Below are 13,111 nucleotides of genomic sequence, written 5' to 3' on the forward strand. Positions count from 1 at the left end.
ACCAACATAAATAAAGTGATCAATATAAATAAAGTGACCAACATAAATAAAGTGACCAACATAAATAAATGATCAACATAAATAAATGAAACAAAATAAAGTGATCAATAAATAAATGACCAACATAATAAAGTGACCAACATAAATAAAGTGATCAAATAAATAAAGTGACCAACATAAATAAAGTGACCAACATAAATAAAATGACCAACATAAATAAAATGATCAACATAAATAAAGTGACCAACATAAATAAAGTGATCAACATAAATAAAGTGATCAATATAAATAAAGTGACCAACATAAATAAAGTGATCAATATAAATAAAGTGACCAACATAAATAAAGTGATCAATATAAATAAAGTGACCATACATGAGTGAAATGACCTGCACACGTATGATCACTGAAAAGCTAAAACATGAACTATCTTCTATATGATATACGTACAGAACAGACTCACCATCATCAGCACATCCTCTGTCACAAAAAGTACATACATATTCAAGTGATCAAAGCTGAATTATATTATCAAATGGGCTGATGTGTTTCTATAGTGGTTCTGGTTTATATGTTGTAAAGTTGAGTTTATTTATGCAGAAGATTTTACTGAAGAATCTGTTCGGTTTGTGCTTCCTCTGCTAAAGGAGCTCATGGTTTGTAATTGTCCTGGTTTATTAATTTAAATTCAGTTAATTTTTGTGCTTGCGCATTTGTAAGTTTATGTCAAGAAACCGGGATACTCCATTTGATCATGTATATACGGGGATATGAGTATCCCGGGTTCTCAGCATCAACCGGGATATGGCTAATAACCGGCATACTGTTGTGCATGTACACGCACTCAGTGTCATAAACTTGGTCAGTTTGTGTCCCCAGATATGTAAACATGTCAATCATAGCTTTTACTCATAACAGTCATGACACTGATTCATTCTTAATTACGAAAACATTGGTCCACTGGCACTCAAGATTCATAGCAAGAAGGTTACAGGTTTGATTCCCAGGTCTTTCTGTGTGAAGTTTGCATGTTCTGCCTGTGTTCTCTGGGCATAATGTAGGTCAAATCTTCCAGCTAAGGTCCTAGCCACAAGATCTGAGCGCTGTCCTTGATGCTCACAGCTCCTGACGACAGGCTGTGGTATTGAAGAATGGGTCAAATACATATGTAACAAATTCCCTAGGGACAATAGGGACCATAAAGTGTACCTGACCTTATTTTATTTTTGTTATAATGTGGTGTTTTTCAAGACGATTATCCAATAAAAAAGCAGAATGAGCTTCATATGAGTCGTCCTCCATCTGCAGGTTTAGACACTGGCAGCACAGGTCCAGTTGTGATTGTACTTTTTGTTTAAAACTGTAAGATCACAGGCTACATGCAGCTCCTTTTAGGGTTGGGCAAATAAATAACTGTTATTTTTTACCTGTTGTTTTGGTCCAGAACATGTTAGAGAAAGTACTTTTCCATAAATCTTCCAAAAATCTGTAAGTCCTGGTTTAGTCCTGGTTTAGTCTGAGTTTGAGTCCTGGTTTAATGTTGGGGTTATAGTCGTGATTTAGGGTTGGGTAAATAAATGAATGTTATTTTTTACCTGTCCAGAACATGTTAGAGAAAGTACTTTTCCATAAATCTTCCAAAAATCATCAAAAAATCTATAATTTTTACTGTGGAAATAAATATCTTCTTTCAGGTTCTGTGCTGACAGATATTGGAGATAAGCCAGGGATCCCTAAAGTCGGACCCACGGACCAGACTTGGCCCTCCAGGGGGTCTAAATTGGCTTGCGAGGGAGAGATTTTAAGAAGAAGAATAAAAGAATTTTGATTTAATTTGTATTGAAAAGAATGTCAGGACATGGGAAGGAGGCCAATCCTGTCTATTCTCTTATATTTAAAGTCAACTTAATCATACATTTCTTTGCAGAACAACATGTCTATGTGCAGACATTAGATTTGGCCCTTCCCTCACTAATGTACATTCATTTTGAGGAAAAAAAAAACAACGTTTGACACCCCTGATATAAGAACTGTAATGGCTAAATCAGTGCGTTACCAGGTTGGACGTTCAATCAAAATTCTAACCAGTATTTGTTTTTGCATTATTTTTGTTCTCCTCTCTCCTCACTGTGTCTCTTGTGTTTCCAGGGTGAAGGATCTAACTTCCTTCAGCTGGGCGCCTCCATCGAGCAGCAGATCAACGGCATGTTCAAGGTGATGGAGGAGTACAACTGGGACAGCTTCGTGGTCATCACCAGCCTCTACCCCGGATATGAGACTTTTGTGGATTACATCAAGTCCTTCACTGACACCAGCTACTTTCTGTGGGAGCTCCAGGACGTGCTGACCTTTGACATGTCCGCCGATGGTCTGAGTGACATCAGAGCTCGCCGTTTACTTCAGCAGATCGACGCCCAGGTGCTGCTCGTGTACTGCTCCCACGAAGAGGCCCAGTATCTGTTTGCCATGGCCAAAGAGGCGGGTCTGGTGGGGCCTGGCTACATTTGGATCATTCCCAGTTTAGCGGTGGGGAACCCGGACATACCCCCACCGGAGAGTTTTCCCATCGGGCTCATCAGTATCATCACGGATCGCTGGAGGATGAGTTTGAGGAAGAGGGTGAGAGACGGAGTGGCCATCGTGGTGAAGGGGGTGCAGAGTTTCAGGAAGCAGAGAGGGTACATTCCAGAAGGACACAGCGACTGCCACAGCCCCGTCAAACCAACTGTCTCCAATGACACGCTGTTCAGGTGAGTGTGGAGATGGTTCTGTTTAAAGGTGCACTGTGTACGTTTTTGGTTGCTGGTCCGTCACCTGCTTGTTTCTATGGATACAGTACCTCATTGCTCTGTCTGGAATGTTCCACAGTACGACATTTAAGAGCTCTACCTTGCATTTATTCAATTTCAGGTGGTTTTATAGCTCAAAAATTACTACAGAAATCAGACATTCTGAATGTGAGAGGAGTCTCCACTTCACAGATCTGACCTGTAACTTGGCCTGGACTGGTCTCCATGATGATAAAAAAAAAGGTTTAATGCCATACTGTGAAACATTCTAGCCCAGGGGTGTCAAAGTCATTTTGGTCTGGGGGCCGTATCCAACCTACTTTGATCCCAAAGGGGCCGCATCAGAAAACTCACGTCATATATACCTTAAAAACAACAATAAGTTCAAATATTTGTGCAGAGAAACACAAATCTACTACAGAAATCTTTTTTTAATTGATGAACTCTTTCTTTTACAAAGTATTATAATATTATGAACAACCTGAAACTTTAAGAAAAATGTAATTTCAACACAAAGTTTTAACATGAACTTGTTTAAAATTAACTTGTAGAAATAGGAATAAGTAAATTTTTGTTGTAAAATCCTGCACTTTTTCTGATGAGGGTGTCACGGTCAACAGTCAAAACGATCGTCCTTTAAGAGCATTTGGAAAGAGACAAGTCTTCATTTGTGCTGCTCTGGTGGGAGGGGCCACGTACAGAGACGCTGAGGACGCTGCTGTGATAAACACCACAGAAAATTAACAATATTTTTATAAAAAATAGAATTAAAATATTTTAGTAGAAAATCAGCCGAGGGCCAGATTAAAGGTCTTGGAGGGCCGGATCTGGCCCCTGGGCCGCATGTTTGACACCTGTGTTCTAGCCAAACGAATAACATCCATGGAAAAATCATTTGATGGACCCTCCACCAGAAAAGTTACACAATGCACCTTAAAAGCTATGCTGCGGAACATTTCATCCGCTTTGACTGTAACCATGGTGACATGATGCAATTTATTTACTTTGGAACATTTCATTCAGCTCCACAATTACCATGGGGATATGTCCCCATGCACACATAAGGAAAACACAATCTGACATGTTTTTGATGGTCTAAAAACTCAAGAAAAAATACAAAATTGATGTCAGCAACATATTTTCAGAAGACTGTGTTCATGGTCCTTTTTTGGTCCAAATCCACTTCATTTCTATATAACCTTTTACAAACAAAACAATTTCCAAAGTGCTGCAATTGCTAAAATTTGATCCTGCCAGGCCTAAAACAATAAAACCAGTAAAATCAAATAAAAGCAAGACCACAAAAACATAAAATAGCAGTAAATAAGTAAAATAAATAAAAGACACTGAGAACCACACAACTCGAGGTGTTAAAAGCCAGGGAATAAAAGTGGGTCTTAAGATGAGACTTAAACTCCACTGTGGGGGTTGTTCAGACGTGGAGGGGCAGAGAGTTCCAGAGCGTTCCAGAGCCACAGAGGAGACCCTGTTCACCCTGGTGTTAAGTCTCGTTTTAGGCCCCATGAGCTGGAGCTGGAACTTGGACTTTAGAGCGCTCACGGGGCTGTAAATGTAGATGAGGTCTGAGTTGTACTGTGGGGCCAGTTCATTCAAAGCTTTAAAAACAAACAATAAAAATCTTAAAATCCAGCCAGTAAAAGCCAGTGCAAAGCCGCTAAAATTAGGGTAATGTGCTCACGTTTCTTGCTTACAGTTAAAAGATGCGTAACAGAATTTTGGACCAACTGTAAGCGAGACATTGTGGCATTGTGGCTAATGCCAGAGAAAAGTGCATTACAGTCATCTAAACAAGAGAAGGTAAAAGCATGTGTGACCTGTTCAAATGATGTAAAGAAAAAAATGGTTTACTTTTACATAAAAGCAGCAGATGATAAAAGTCACATTTAACCTCATTCACTTCTTTGTCAAATTTTAAATCGTTGTCCATATTGATGCCACAGTTGGTGACTGTTTCATGTGCTGTTTCAGTGAGCCCAGGTCAGCGAGGGGGTCGGCATTGCCAACCACATTGACCTCAGTTTTGCCCTCATTGAGACTTATAAAGTTGTGGGCCAGCCAATTCTCGACATTAAGAAAAGGGGTCAGGGGGTCAGAAGCAAGTTTTTTTAAGTGGCAGGGAAATCTGTGTAGAAGAGATATTGAATGCCTTTTTTTTTTTTTTTTTTTTTTTAATAATTTGTCAAGTTTAAGGGATTGGATACCCAGCACATCCACAACAAGACAGACTTAACTAAACAGGAATACAAAAATAATAATTATAATAAAAATAAATAAATAAAATAAATAAGTAATAAAAAAAATAAAATAATAATAATAATAATAATAATAATAATAATAATACATTTTTTAAAAAGAAGGGGGGGGGGGGTTAGGAAGGGTGTGTGTAGTACAGAGTTTCTCAATGCAGTGACACAAACATTTACAAACACATATATTTTTATTTTGACATTGTCCAAGAGTATGATGTTCTTATTTTACTGTGCTTTGTCCAAATGGGGTTTTGCCACAGTCCACAGGTCAACAGGGTGTTTGTTTTTTGTGTCCAACGACTGAGCCGCCTGCTCCATAGAAATTAAATCCAAAAAGTCTTTGTACCAATTGTCTATCTCGAAGCACTTATGTTTGCGTTCCTTCCAGTTCATCATAATAATACGTTTTGCTGATAAAAAACCCAGTGATAATATGTGGTCCAATTTTTGGGATGACAAATCTTGAGTTCTTATTCCAAACAGGCACAACAACGGGCATGGAGGGATCTGCACATCAAACAAACAAGACAGACGATCCATTACAATGCTCCAATATTGTTTCACTTCAGGGCAATGCCACAACATGCCATGCCATGTTTTTTTAAGATTTCACTCAGTGGGAGGAGGTACAGAGCAAAAAGAACGGGCGCAAGAACTGAGAACAGGTGCAGGTGTTTGATATTTGACTAAAAAGGTGAAAGTTTAACTTCAGTAACTTCAGACAGAGCAGTGCCTCCAGTTGTCTCCCCACACCCCTCTGGGAATTTTTATGACATCTCCTGAAAAGATATAAATCTCTGACCATAGCCGCCTGACTGTGAACGAGCTTGCCTCTCCCTAGATATTACCTGTGGCTGTTTTGTTTTAGGACAGTGCCACAGTGATCGATTAGAGTCCGCTGTGAAAACAGCATTGTCAATTTGTAGTAAAGTTTGTAGTTGATGGTCTGTTCTGAAATATTCTGTAATGTGGCTTTAAACATGTCTAATGAAAGTACAGGGCTCGTCAGACTGAAACAGACCTGCTTAATGGGCCTGTAAAGTAAAACTGACTTTTACAGTACAGGGTTTGTCCCAGTACAGATTTATGATTAAAGCAGATCTTAAGGTCAAACTGATAACGTCTGTGTGCTGTCTGCATGTAATTATAATGTGTTTTAATCCACAAATCAGGAAGTGTGCTGTTAGCAAGCTAGCTCTTGTTAGCATTACACTGACTTAACATGCTTATCAACTCTGTTTCTAATTAGTTGCTAGAAATATGTTCGGAAAGAGAGGAGAATGGTTTGGACCACTGCAAACTGTTTACAGTGAAGTACTGTACTTTTTGAACTATAAATCACACTGAACTATAAGTTGCACTTTTGGGGAGAAATTTATTTTATAAAATCAGAGACCAAGAACTGACATTTCATTTAGAAAGGCAAGTTATAGTAATAACAATTCAAGTCAAACAACAGAACAGAACAAGTTTACCAAACTCTCCATCTCACTCCAAATCACTAATTGAATTCTTTTGAATTCTTCATCCTGTGTGTCATTTCTGAGCCACTCTGTGACCTCCGGAGGTAAACGGAACACCACTTCCTTTTCTGTGTCGCTGTTGTCAGACTCAGCATCAGTTCCAGTTAGAATTATTCCGGCCTTTCTGAATCCCGACAGGATGGTTTCGGTGTCACTGAAGGCCAAACTTTGTCCATCCATCCAATGACTTCAGGAAAGTTTCATGGTGCATCCTCCCGGTTTCTCACTCACTCCAACCTTTCTTTCTGCTGCTCGATTACTGGCTGAATATTTCACTATTTGCAGCTTGTAATCTTCTTGTCTTTATACGTTTATTTAAATTTTAAATTGTTCAGTGGTACAGAAGTAATGGTGTGATCGACTGACATGATACAGACAGAACAGAGGCTCTTTCTGCAGGAGACATGCGCAGTAGAGTGAAATAACAGTGGTACAGGAGGAACAGGAGCAGCAGATACTCACACACAAGACTAGAGCCTCTCACCGCTTTACTGTGAACATTTTAATATATATTAAGTCCCACCAGAGTATAAGTCACAGGAAACACCCAAACCATGAAAAAAAGTATGAGTTATAGTCCGAAAAATATGGTAGGTCTTTTAACACAGAAAAAAGTCAGGTTCAGCACCTCTATTAACAAAATAGTTTGTCACAATAATTGCAGGTTTTCACATGACATCACAACATTCTGTTGGCCAATTATATGTAATATAATAAAATGGAGTGCTGCTAAAATAAATGTTGCAGATTTTTGTTGTAATACAGTGAGTTCTTGGGTCCAGTCAGTAATAGAAATGATCAGATTCAACATTTGTGGCTTTACCTTGCGGATATTTCATGGTAAAGTACAATATAATCAAGAGGGAAATATGGCTCTTGCCTCTGTCTGACAATATGAGGCAGGAGTTTGGCTTTAAATGAATGTTGTGGAAAGAACATAGATGGAGTTGTATTTCTGAGACGAATGTTGTTACATTTTAGTATACCTGAATATATTTTTACAACCCTAGACTTAATATTTTTATTTTACTTATAGGTGATTTTCAGAATGTGATGGCAGCATATTCTCTCAGACGGGGGCAAGAGACAGATTTCCATATTGATAACATTGTACTTTTCCATGAAATATCCCAAAGGTGACTAGACCCAACGCCTCACTGTATTACAACACAATCTCCATTTTAACAGTATTCCTCCATCTGTATTAAACATACTATGCAACTTTTCAGGTAGAGGGTCCGCCACCTCAATGAAGATGTTATTGCTTTGCTTGGAATGTTCCACAGTGTGCCATAAAATCGTATCCAGTTCACTTTGAGGAAATGACAGGTATTTTTATTGCTCAAAAATACCTTAAAACCAGTGTTGGGGAGTAACGGATTACATGTACCGCCGTTACGTAATCAGAGTACAAATTATGAGTAACTGTATTCCGTTACAGTTACTGTTTCAATGAGTGGTAATTGGATTACAGTTACTTTGCTGAAATAAGTGGATTACAAGGCGGTATTTTCCTGTTTTCACATTTTGTGCTACATCCCATTTATTTATTTTTTATTTCGGTAATTCCACTCATTGCCGGAAACCCAAACAGAACGCGCGCAATAAATAGCGATGTAAACGTCATGTTAAAGTTGGCGGTGTCAGTCACACAGTGGAAGCAGCAGTGCATTGGTAAAAACACATTTGTGTCTTGGAAATTCTTCTCCCGATGTGAGATATATATATAAAAAAAACAAATATAAAATCGCCTACAACTTAAATGTGAAACTGGAGCTACTGGCACCGGAGAAAACAACCTGCATAGACTCATAATATCTGCACTACTGTCATATAGTGACCTGCCACATGAGTGGACGTGCACACAAACACACACAAAAACACACAAAAACACACAAACACACACAAACACACACCTTCATCATCGTCATCAACCTGAGAACCCGCGGACCACGTCTCCTTCCGTACTTACAGCGCGGACACCGCCGTCTCGTGCGCCGCGTGTGGACCGTGTTTTCTCGCGTAAACCGCACTTCCTCCTGTGCGCCTCTAAACCAGAACACCAGGACTAAACCAGGACTAAACCAGGACTAAAGACCTGGTCTAGACCTGGTCTAAACCAGGTCTAAAATCAGGAGTAAACCAGGTCTAAAAATCAGGACTAAACCAGGACTAAACCAGGTCTAAACAACACGACACCTAACAGTAGGTTGACATAATTTAAGATGATCTCATATAAAAAAAATAATTTCTCTATCAATAATATTTTTTAATCTGGTGAAGGAAAGGCTGATCTTGTTACTGTCTTTTAACAGACAAAACCTCTTATATTAAGATATCGTGGTCTTTGTTTCTCTACAGCAAACAGCTGTTTATTCATGGAGACTTGGGCTCAGACAATTTGAAGACAACAAACAAGAATTTTCAGGATGTGGTTGCTACATTCATGTCGTTTAAAAAAACATGACAATATCAAGTAATCCAAAGTAATCAGATTACGTTACTCACTTTAAGTAATTGAATGGATTACGTTACAAACTACATTTTGGGGTGTGTAATCTGTAATCTGTAGGGGATTACATTTTAAAAGTAACCTTCCCAACACTGCTTAAAACACATTCTCATTGTCAGCCTTGTTGTTTCTCCACAGATCTGACCTGTAACTTGGCCTTGTGGTGTCAATTGTTTGTGTTTTTGGAAATAGATATGTTTAATGTCGTGCTGTAGAAAATTCCAAGCAAATTAAACACATCTCCATAGAAACAAGCATGAAAACGTCATTGTCAGTTTGTAATAAAGTTTGTAGTTGATGGTCTGTTCTGAAATGTTTTGTAATGTGGCTTTAAACATGTCTAATAAAAGTACAAAGCTTATATTTTTATTGCTTAATAATATCTTAAAAACACATTCTCATTGTCAGCCTTGTCGTTTCTCCACAGATCTGACCTGTAACTTGGCCTTGTAGTGTCACTTGTTTGTGTTTTTGGAAATAGATACGTTTAATGTGGTGCTATAGAAAATTACAAGCAAAGCAGAGACATCTCCATGGAAACAAGCAGTTGGTGGACCCTCCCTCAGAAAAAATTACACAGTGCTCCTTTCAATATTAGTGGCCTATAGAACATTGTGATCATCTGAATCCAATCGTATAATTTTAACTAAAGACCTTGAAAGACGACAAGACCCATAGGTGTGAACAGAACGTCTCCTGTAAAGTGATCAGTACGAACCAGACGCACGAGTCTGACTTCAAAGAGCCGCTCCATGTGCTGTGCCTATTTAAACAGGTCATTATACACTGTTTATTCATGAGCCCATCTGCCCCCTCCCTTTAAGACCACCCCGACCCATCTGCCCCTTCCCTTTAAGACCACCTCGACCCATCTGCCCCCTCCCTTTAAGACCACCCCTACACATCTGCCCCGCGGTTGCCATGTCCGCTTCTTTATCGCAATTTTGGGTTTTTCTTTATGGGCGCTGTACCTGATTTTTACTGTCTTAAAAATGTGAAACACAGAGCTACCGTAAAATACCAAATCATAGCCAAGATGTTTATTTGTTTCAATCGCTTAACAGACCAGGCATTTATTTGAGACCAGGCGGCAATATGGGGCAGGCGATTAATTCCTTCCTCACAAAAATCTCGCTCAGCAAAATTGGGAAAATATGATATTCTTTTAACCAGTATGACTATATGTACTAGCCAGGCTGGTGCCACCTTGTGCCTCTGCTCAATTTCATTTCTCTGCAGCGACTAGGTCAGGAATCAGAATACACTAGACCAGGGGTGCTCAATACGTCGATCCCGATCTACCAGTCGATCGCCAAGGTCGTGTATGTAGATCGCCGTGTCTCGTCTCGGACTCGCGTTTGGACTCAGTCTTGTCTCTCACTCGAGGTCTGACACTCAACAAGTGTGATCATATTTCATTACGGCCGCTGCTGTCGGCAATAAACTTGTAGCGGGGTGCAGGAGCATGTGGGGCGTCTCAGTGCGGCCTGTGCGCTCATTTGAAACCCGCGGAGACTCTACGGCACATCACAAACACACACGCTCCCTATGCACGGCTCGTCTGCGACAGCGTGTGCCCTCGTGTACCAGCGTGCATCACAGGGCAGGTTCAACTTCCTAAACATCCTACCTGTCCATCTGCCTCACGTCAGCACGCCGCCCCTCGCCTTTTCACGCTCTCGCTCCTTCCTGCGTACAGCGAACACAAGCCCCTCTCACAGTGCAGCTGATTAGAAGAGCAAGACCAAACGTGAAGCAAAAACCAGTCTAAATTTGTGTTCCAGTGTCGGCACAAAGCAGGTCTACAGCATAGAGCGGATCTACAGAACAGACCTACTGCCACATTTGACTGAAGTTTGTCTAACAAAAGTGCACAAATGCATCTGTGTTTGTCATGATGTGCGTTTGGTTTGGTAAACGTGCAGAGGCTGGTAAATATCACTGCAAAACCAGAAAAGAATGCAACTCCAGTTTGGAACTTTAAAAAACAGGTTTAAAAATCTTCCTTCACTTTTTTCACAGTTTTGTGTAAAGTGCCAGAGGAAGTTCTCTTAAAGAAGGGTTCTCAAACTGTGGGTGAGGGTCCAAAAAAGGGGCACAGAGTGTTTCAGTGCAGTTTGCTTGGCTTTGTATTAGGTAGATCTTTATGACTTGGTCATTTTGTAAGTAGCTCGCATGCTGAAAAAGTGTGAGCACCCCTGCACTAGACGGTTTGCAAAAACCCTGGAAGTGCGAGTTCGGGCACCAGCCAATCAGCCAGACATTCTGTGTTGTCAATGATTCCCAAGATCAAGAATTTAAATCCGGAACAAAGAGAATGTTTGATGAATTTTATCAAGGGGAAAGACGTTATTGTCCTTCTTCCTACGGGATTTGGGAAAAGCTTAACATACCAGTTAGCTCTGTTAGTGGTGCATTACATACGTCACAACCAAATAGCAGCGATTGGTTAAATTAAAAAAAGTACCCACATACAGTTGAGCGAACAACTTCTAATGCTGTGAGGTCGAAGTGAAACCAGCTGATGAATCAGACTAATAATTTACAGTTTTTACGTCACACCTTGGAGGAGGAGTCACGGTTATACGATCTTATATTTGATTCAGTCATCCGGGATGAAAATGTCACAAACTTAACCAGCTTCTCTGTGAATTCTCTGGTGTCCTTCTGGGCAGTAGTTGTCTTCTGCAAGTGAAGTTGTTGCGGCGGAGAAAACGATTTAGTCAGGTAACACTGGCGACAAACTCCTCATCTGCTATCGCTCATGGTAGAGCACATTTGTTTATTCACCTCCCTGATGGCGTGCTCCTTTGCTGATAACACATCTCCGCATGTTTAGCTCAAGCTCCTCACTCACCTTCTTCCTCCCTCCACCGGGCAGCCTGGCCCTTTTGCTGTCCTCCTTGGACTGACGCTGATGCTTAGATTTATTTTTTTGCCAATCTCTCACTTTCTTGGGGTCGACAGAAAAACATCTTTTTGCTGCTTCTCCTGAGTTTTCTTCTGCATATTTTACCACAGAAAGTTAAAATTTTAAGTCGGATTTTTTATGTTTTCACTGCACCGGAGCCAGGACGACAATGTGATCAAAGACTGACTGAAAGAAAGCACGATAGGCTACGAGAAAACAAAGCAAAACAAAACAGGCGAAGAAGAAAAACGTGCAGCGTCAGTGGTCACATCTTCTTCCTTTTTTTAAAAATACATTAGACTCAGCATTTATTTGGAACCGGCAGTTATTTATCAAAATATACACCTGCACCCGGCATTTAAATGAAACCCAGCTATTATTTGGTATTTTGGTTAAGTTTTTTCTGACTTACCTTATGCATTCACAGTGTCCTAATTATTCACCACGATGGGTTTATAAACGCATTTCACAACTTTCAAAGGCCAACAACTAGCATTCTAACAGTACACTTCCTGATTTTCGGACAATAAAACACTTTAGAATGAGATGCAGACAGTACGTAGCAGGTACGATTTGATTTCCAGAGCTGCTTATAAAAGATTTCTGTACTGGGACGAGATGGATTTAACTAGAACACATGGAAAAAAATGAGTACAAGACCTTTAGTAAACCCAGTAATTACCGTATTATGACCTGTTAATATTTAAATATGTTAATTAAGTTGAATATATGCCTAAAATATGCGCATATCATTAGTGGTGGTTTGCCTAGTTGCTCTTTTTTTTCTTTTTTATATCTCAAAGTTATCGTCGCTTGTCACTCTCTGAAAACCTGGCAACCCTGATCCGTCCCCTTCCCTTTAACACCACCTCGACCCATCTGCCCCTTCCCTTTAAGACCACCTGACCCATCTGCCCTCTCCCTTTAAGACCTGCCCTACATCTGTGCACCTGCAGAGAAGATCACAGGACCATGAACCATCACTTAGCTACACATCTACAAGGTCTTTCCCAAATGTCCGTGAGATAGGAATTACGGCGGTTCAAAAACGAGAAACGCTTGGAGAAAATTCCGTGACATTTGAGGGCTTATGTGACGTTATAACA

General features: G+C 40.0%; 1 protein-coding gene across 1 annotated transcript in view; it reads left to right on the plus strand.

The window, feature by feature from the left end:
- grin2ca (glutamate receptor, ionotropic, N-methyl D-aspartate 2Ca) overlaps positions 1-13,111 on the plus strand; it is a 172,683-nt gene that overhangs the window by 50,535 nt on the left and 109,037 nt on the right. Inside the window, exon 3 of the mRNA XM_020925833.2 lies at positions 2,149-2,750. Coding sequence (XP_020781492.2) covers positions 2,149-2,750 — 602 coding nt within the window. The remainder of the gene's footprint in view (positions 1-2,148; positions 2,751-13,111) is intronic.

Source organism: Boleophthalmus pectinirostris, unplaced genomic scaffold, assembly GCF_026225935.1.
Source record: "Boleophthalmus pectinirostris isolate CB_2022bp ecotype Guang Dong unplaced genomic scaffold, ASM2622593v1 HiC_scaffold_17, whole genome shotgun sequence".
Classification (NCBI taxonomy): Eukaryota; Metazoa; Chordata; class Actinopteri; order Gobiiformes; family Gobiidae; genus Boleophthalmus; species Boleophthalmus pectinirostris.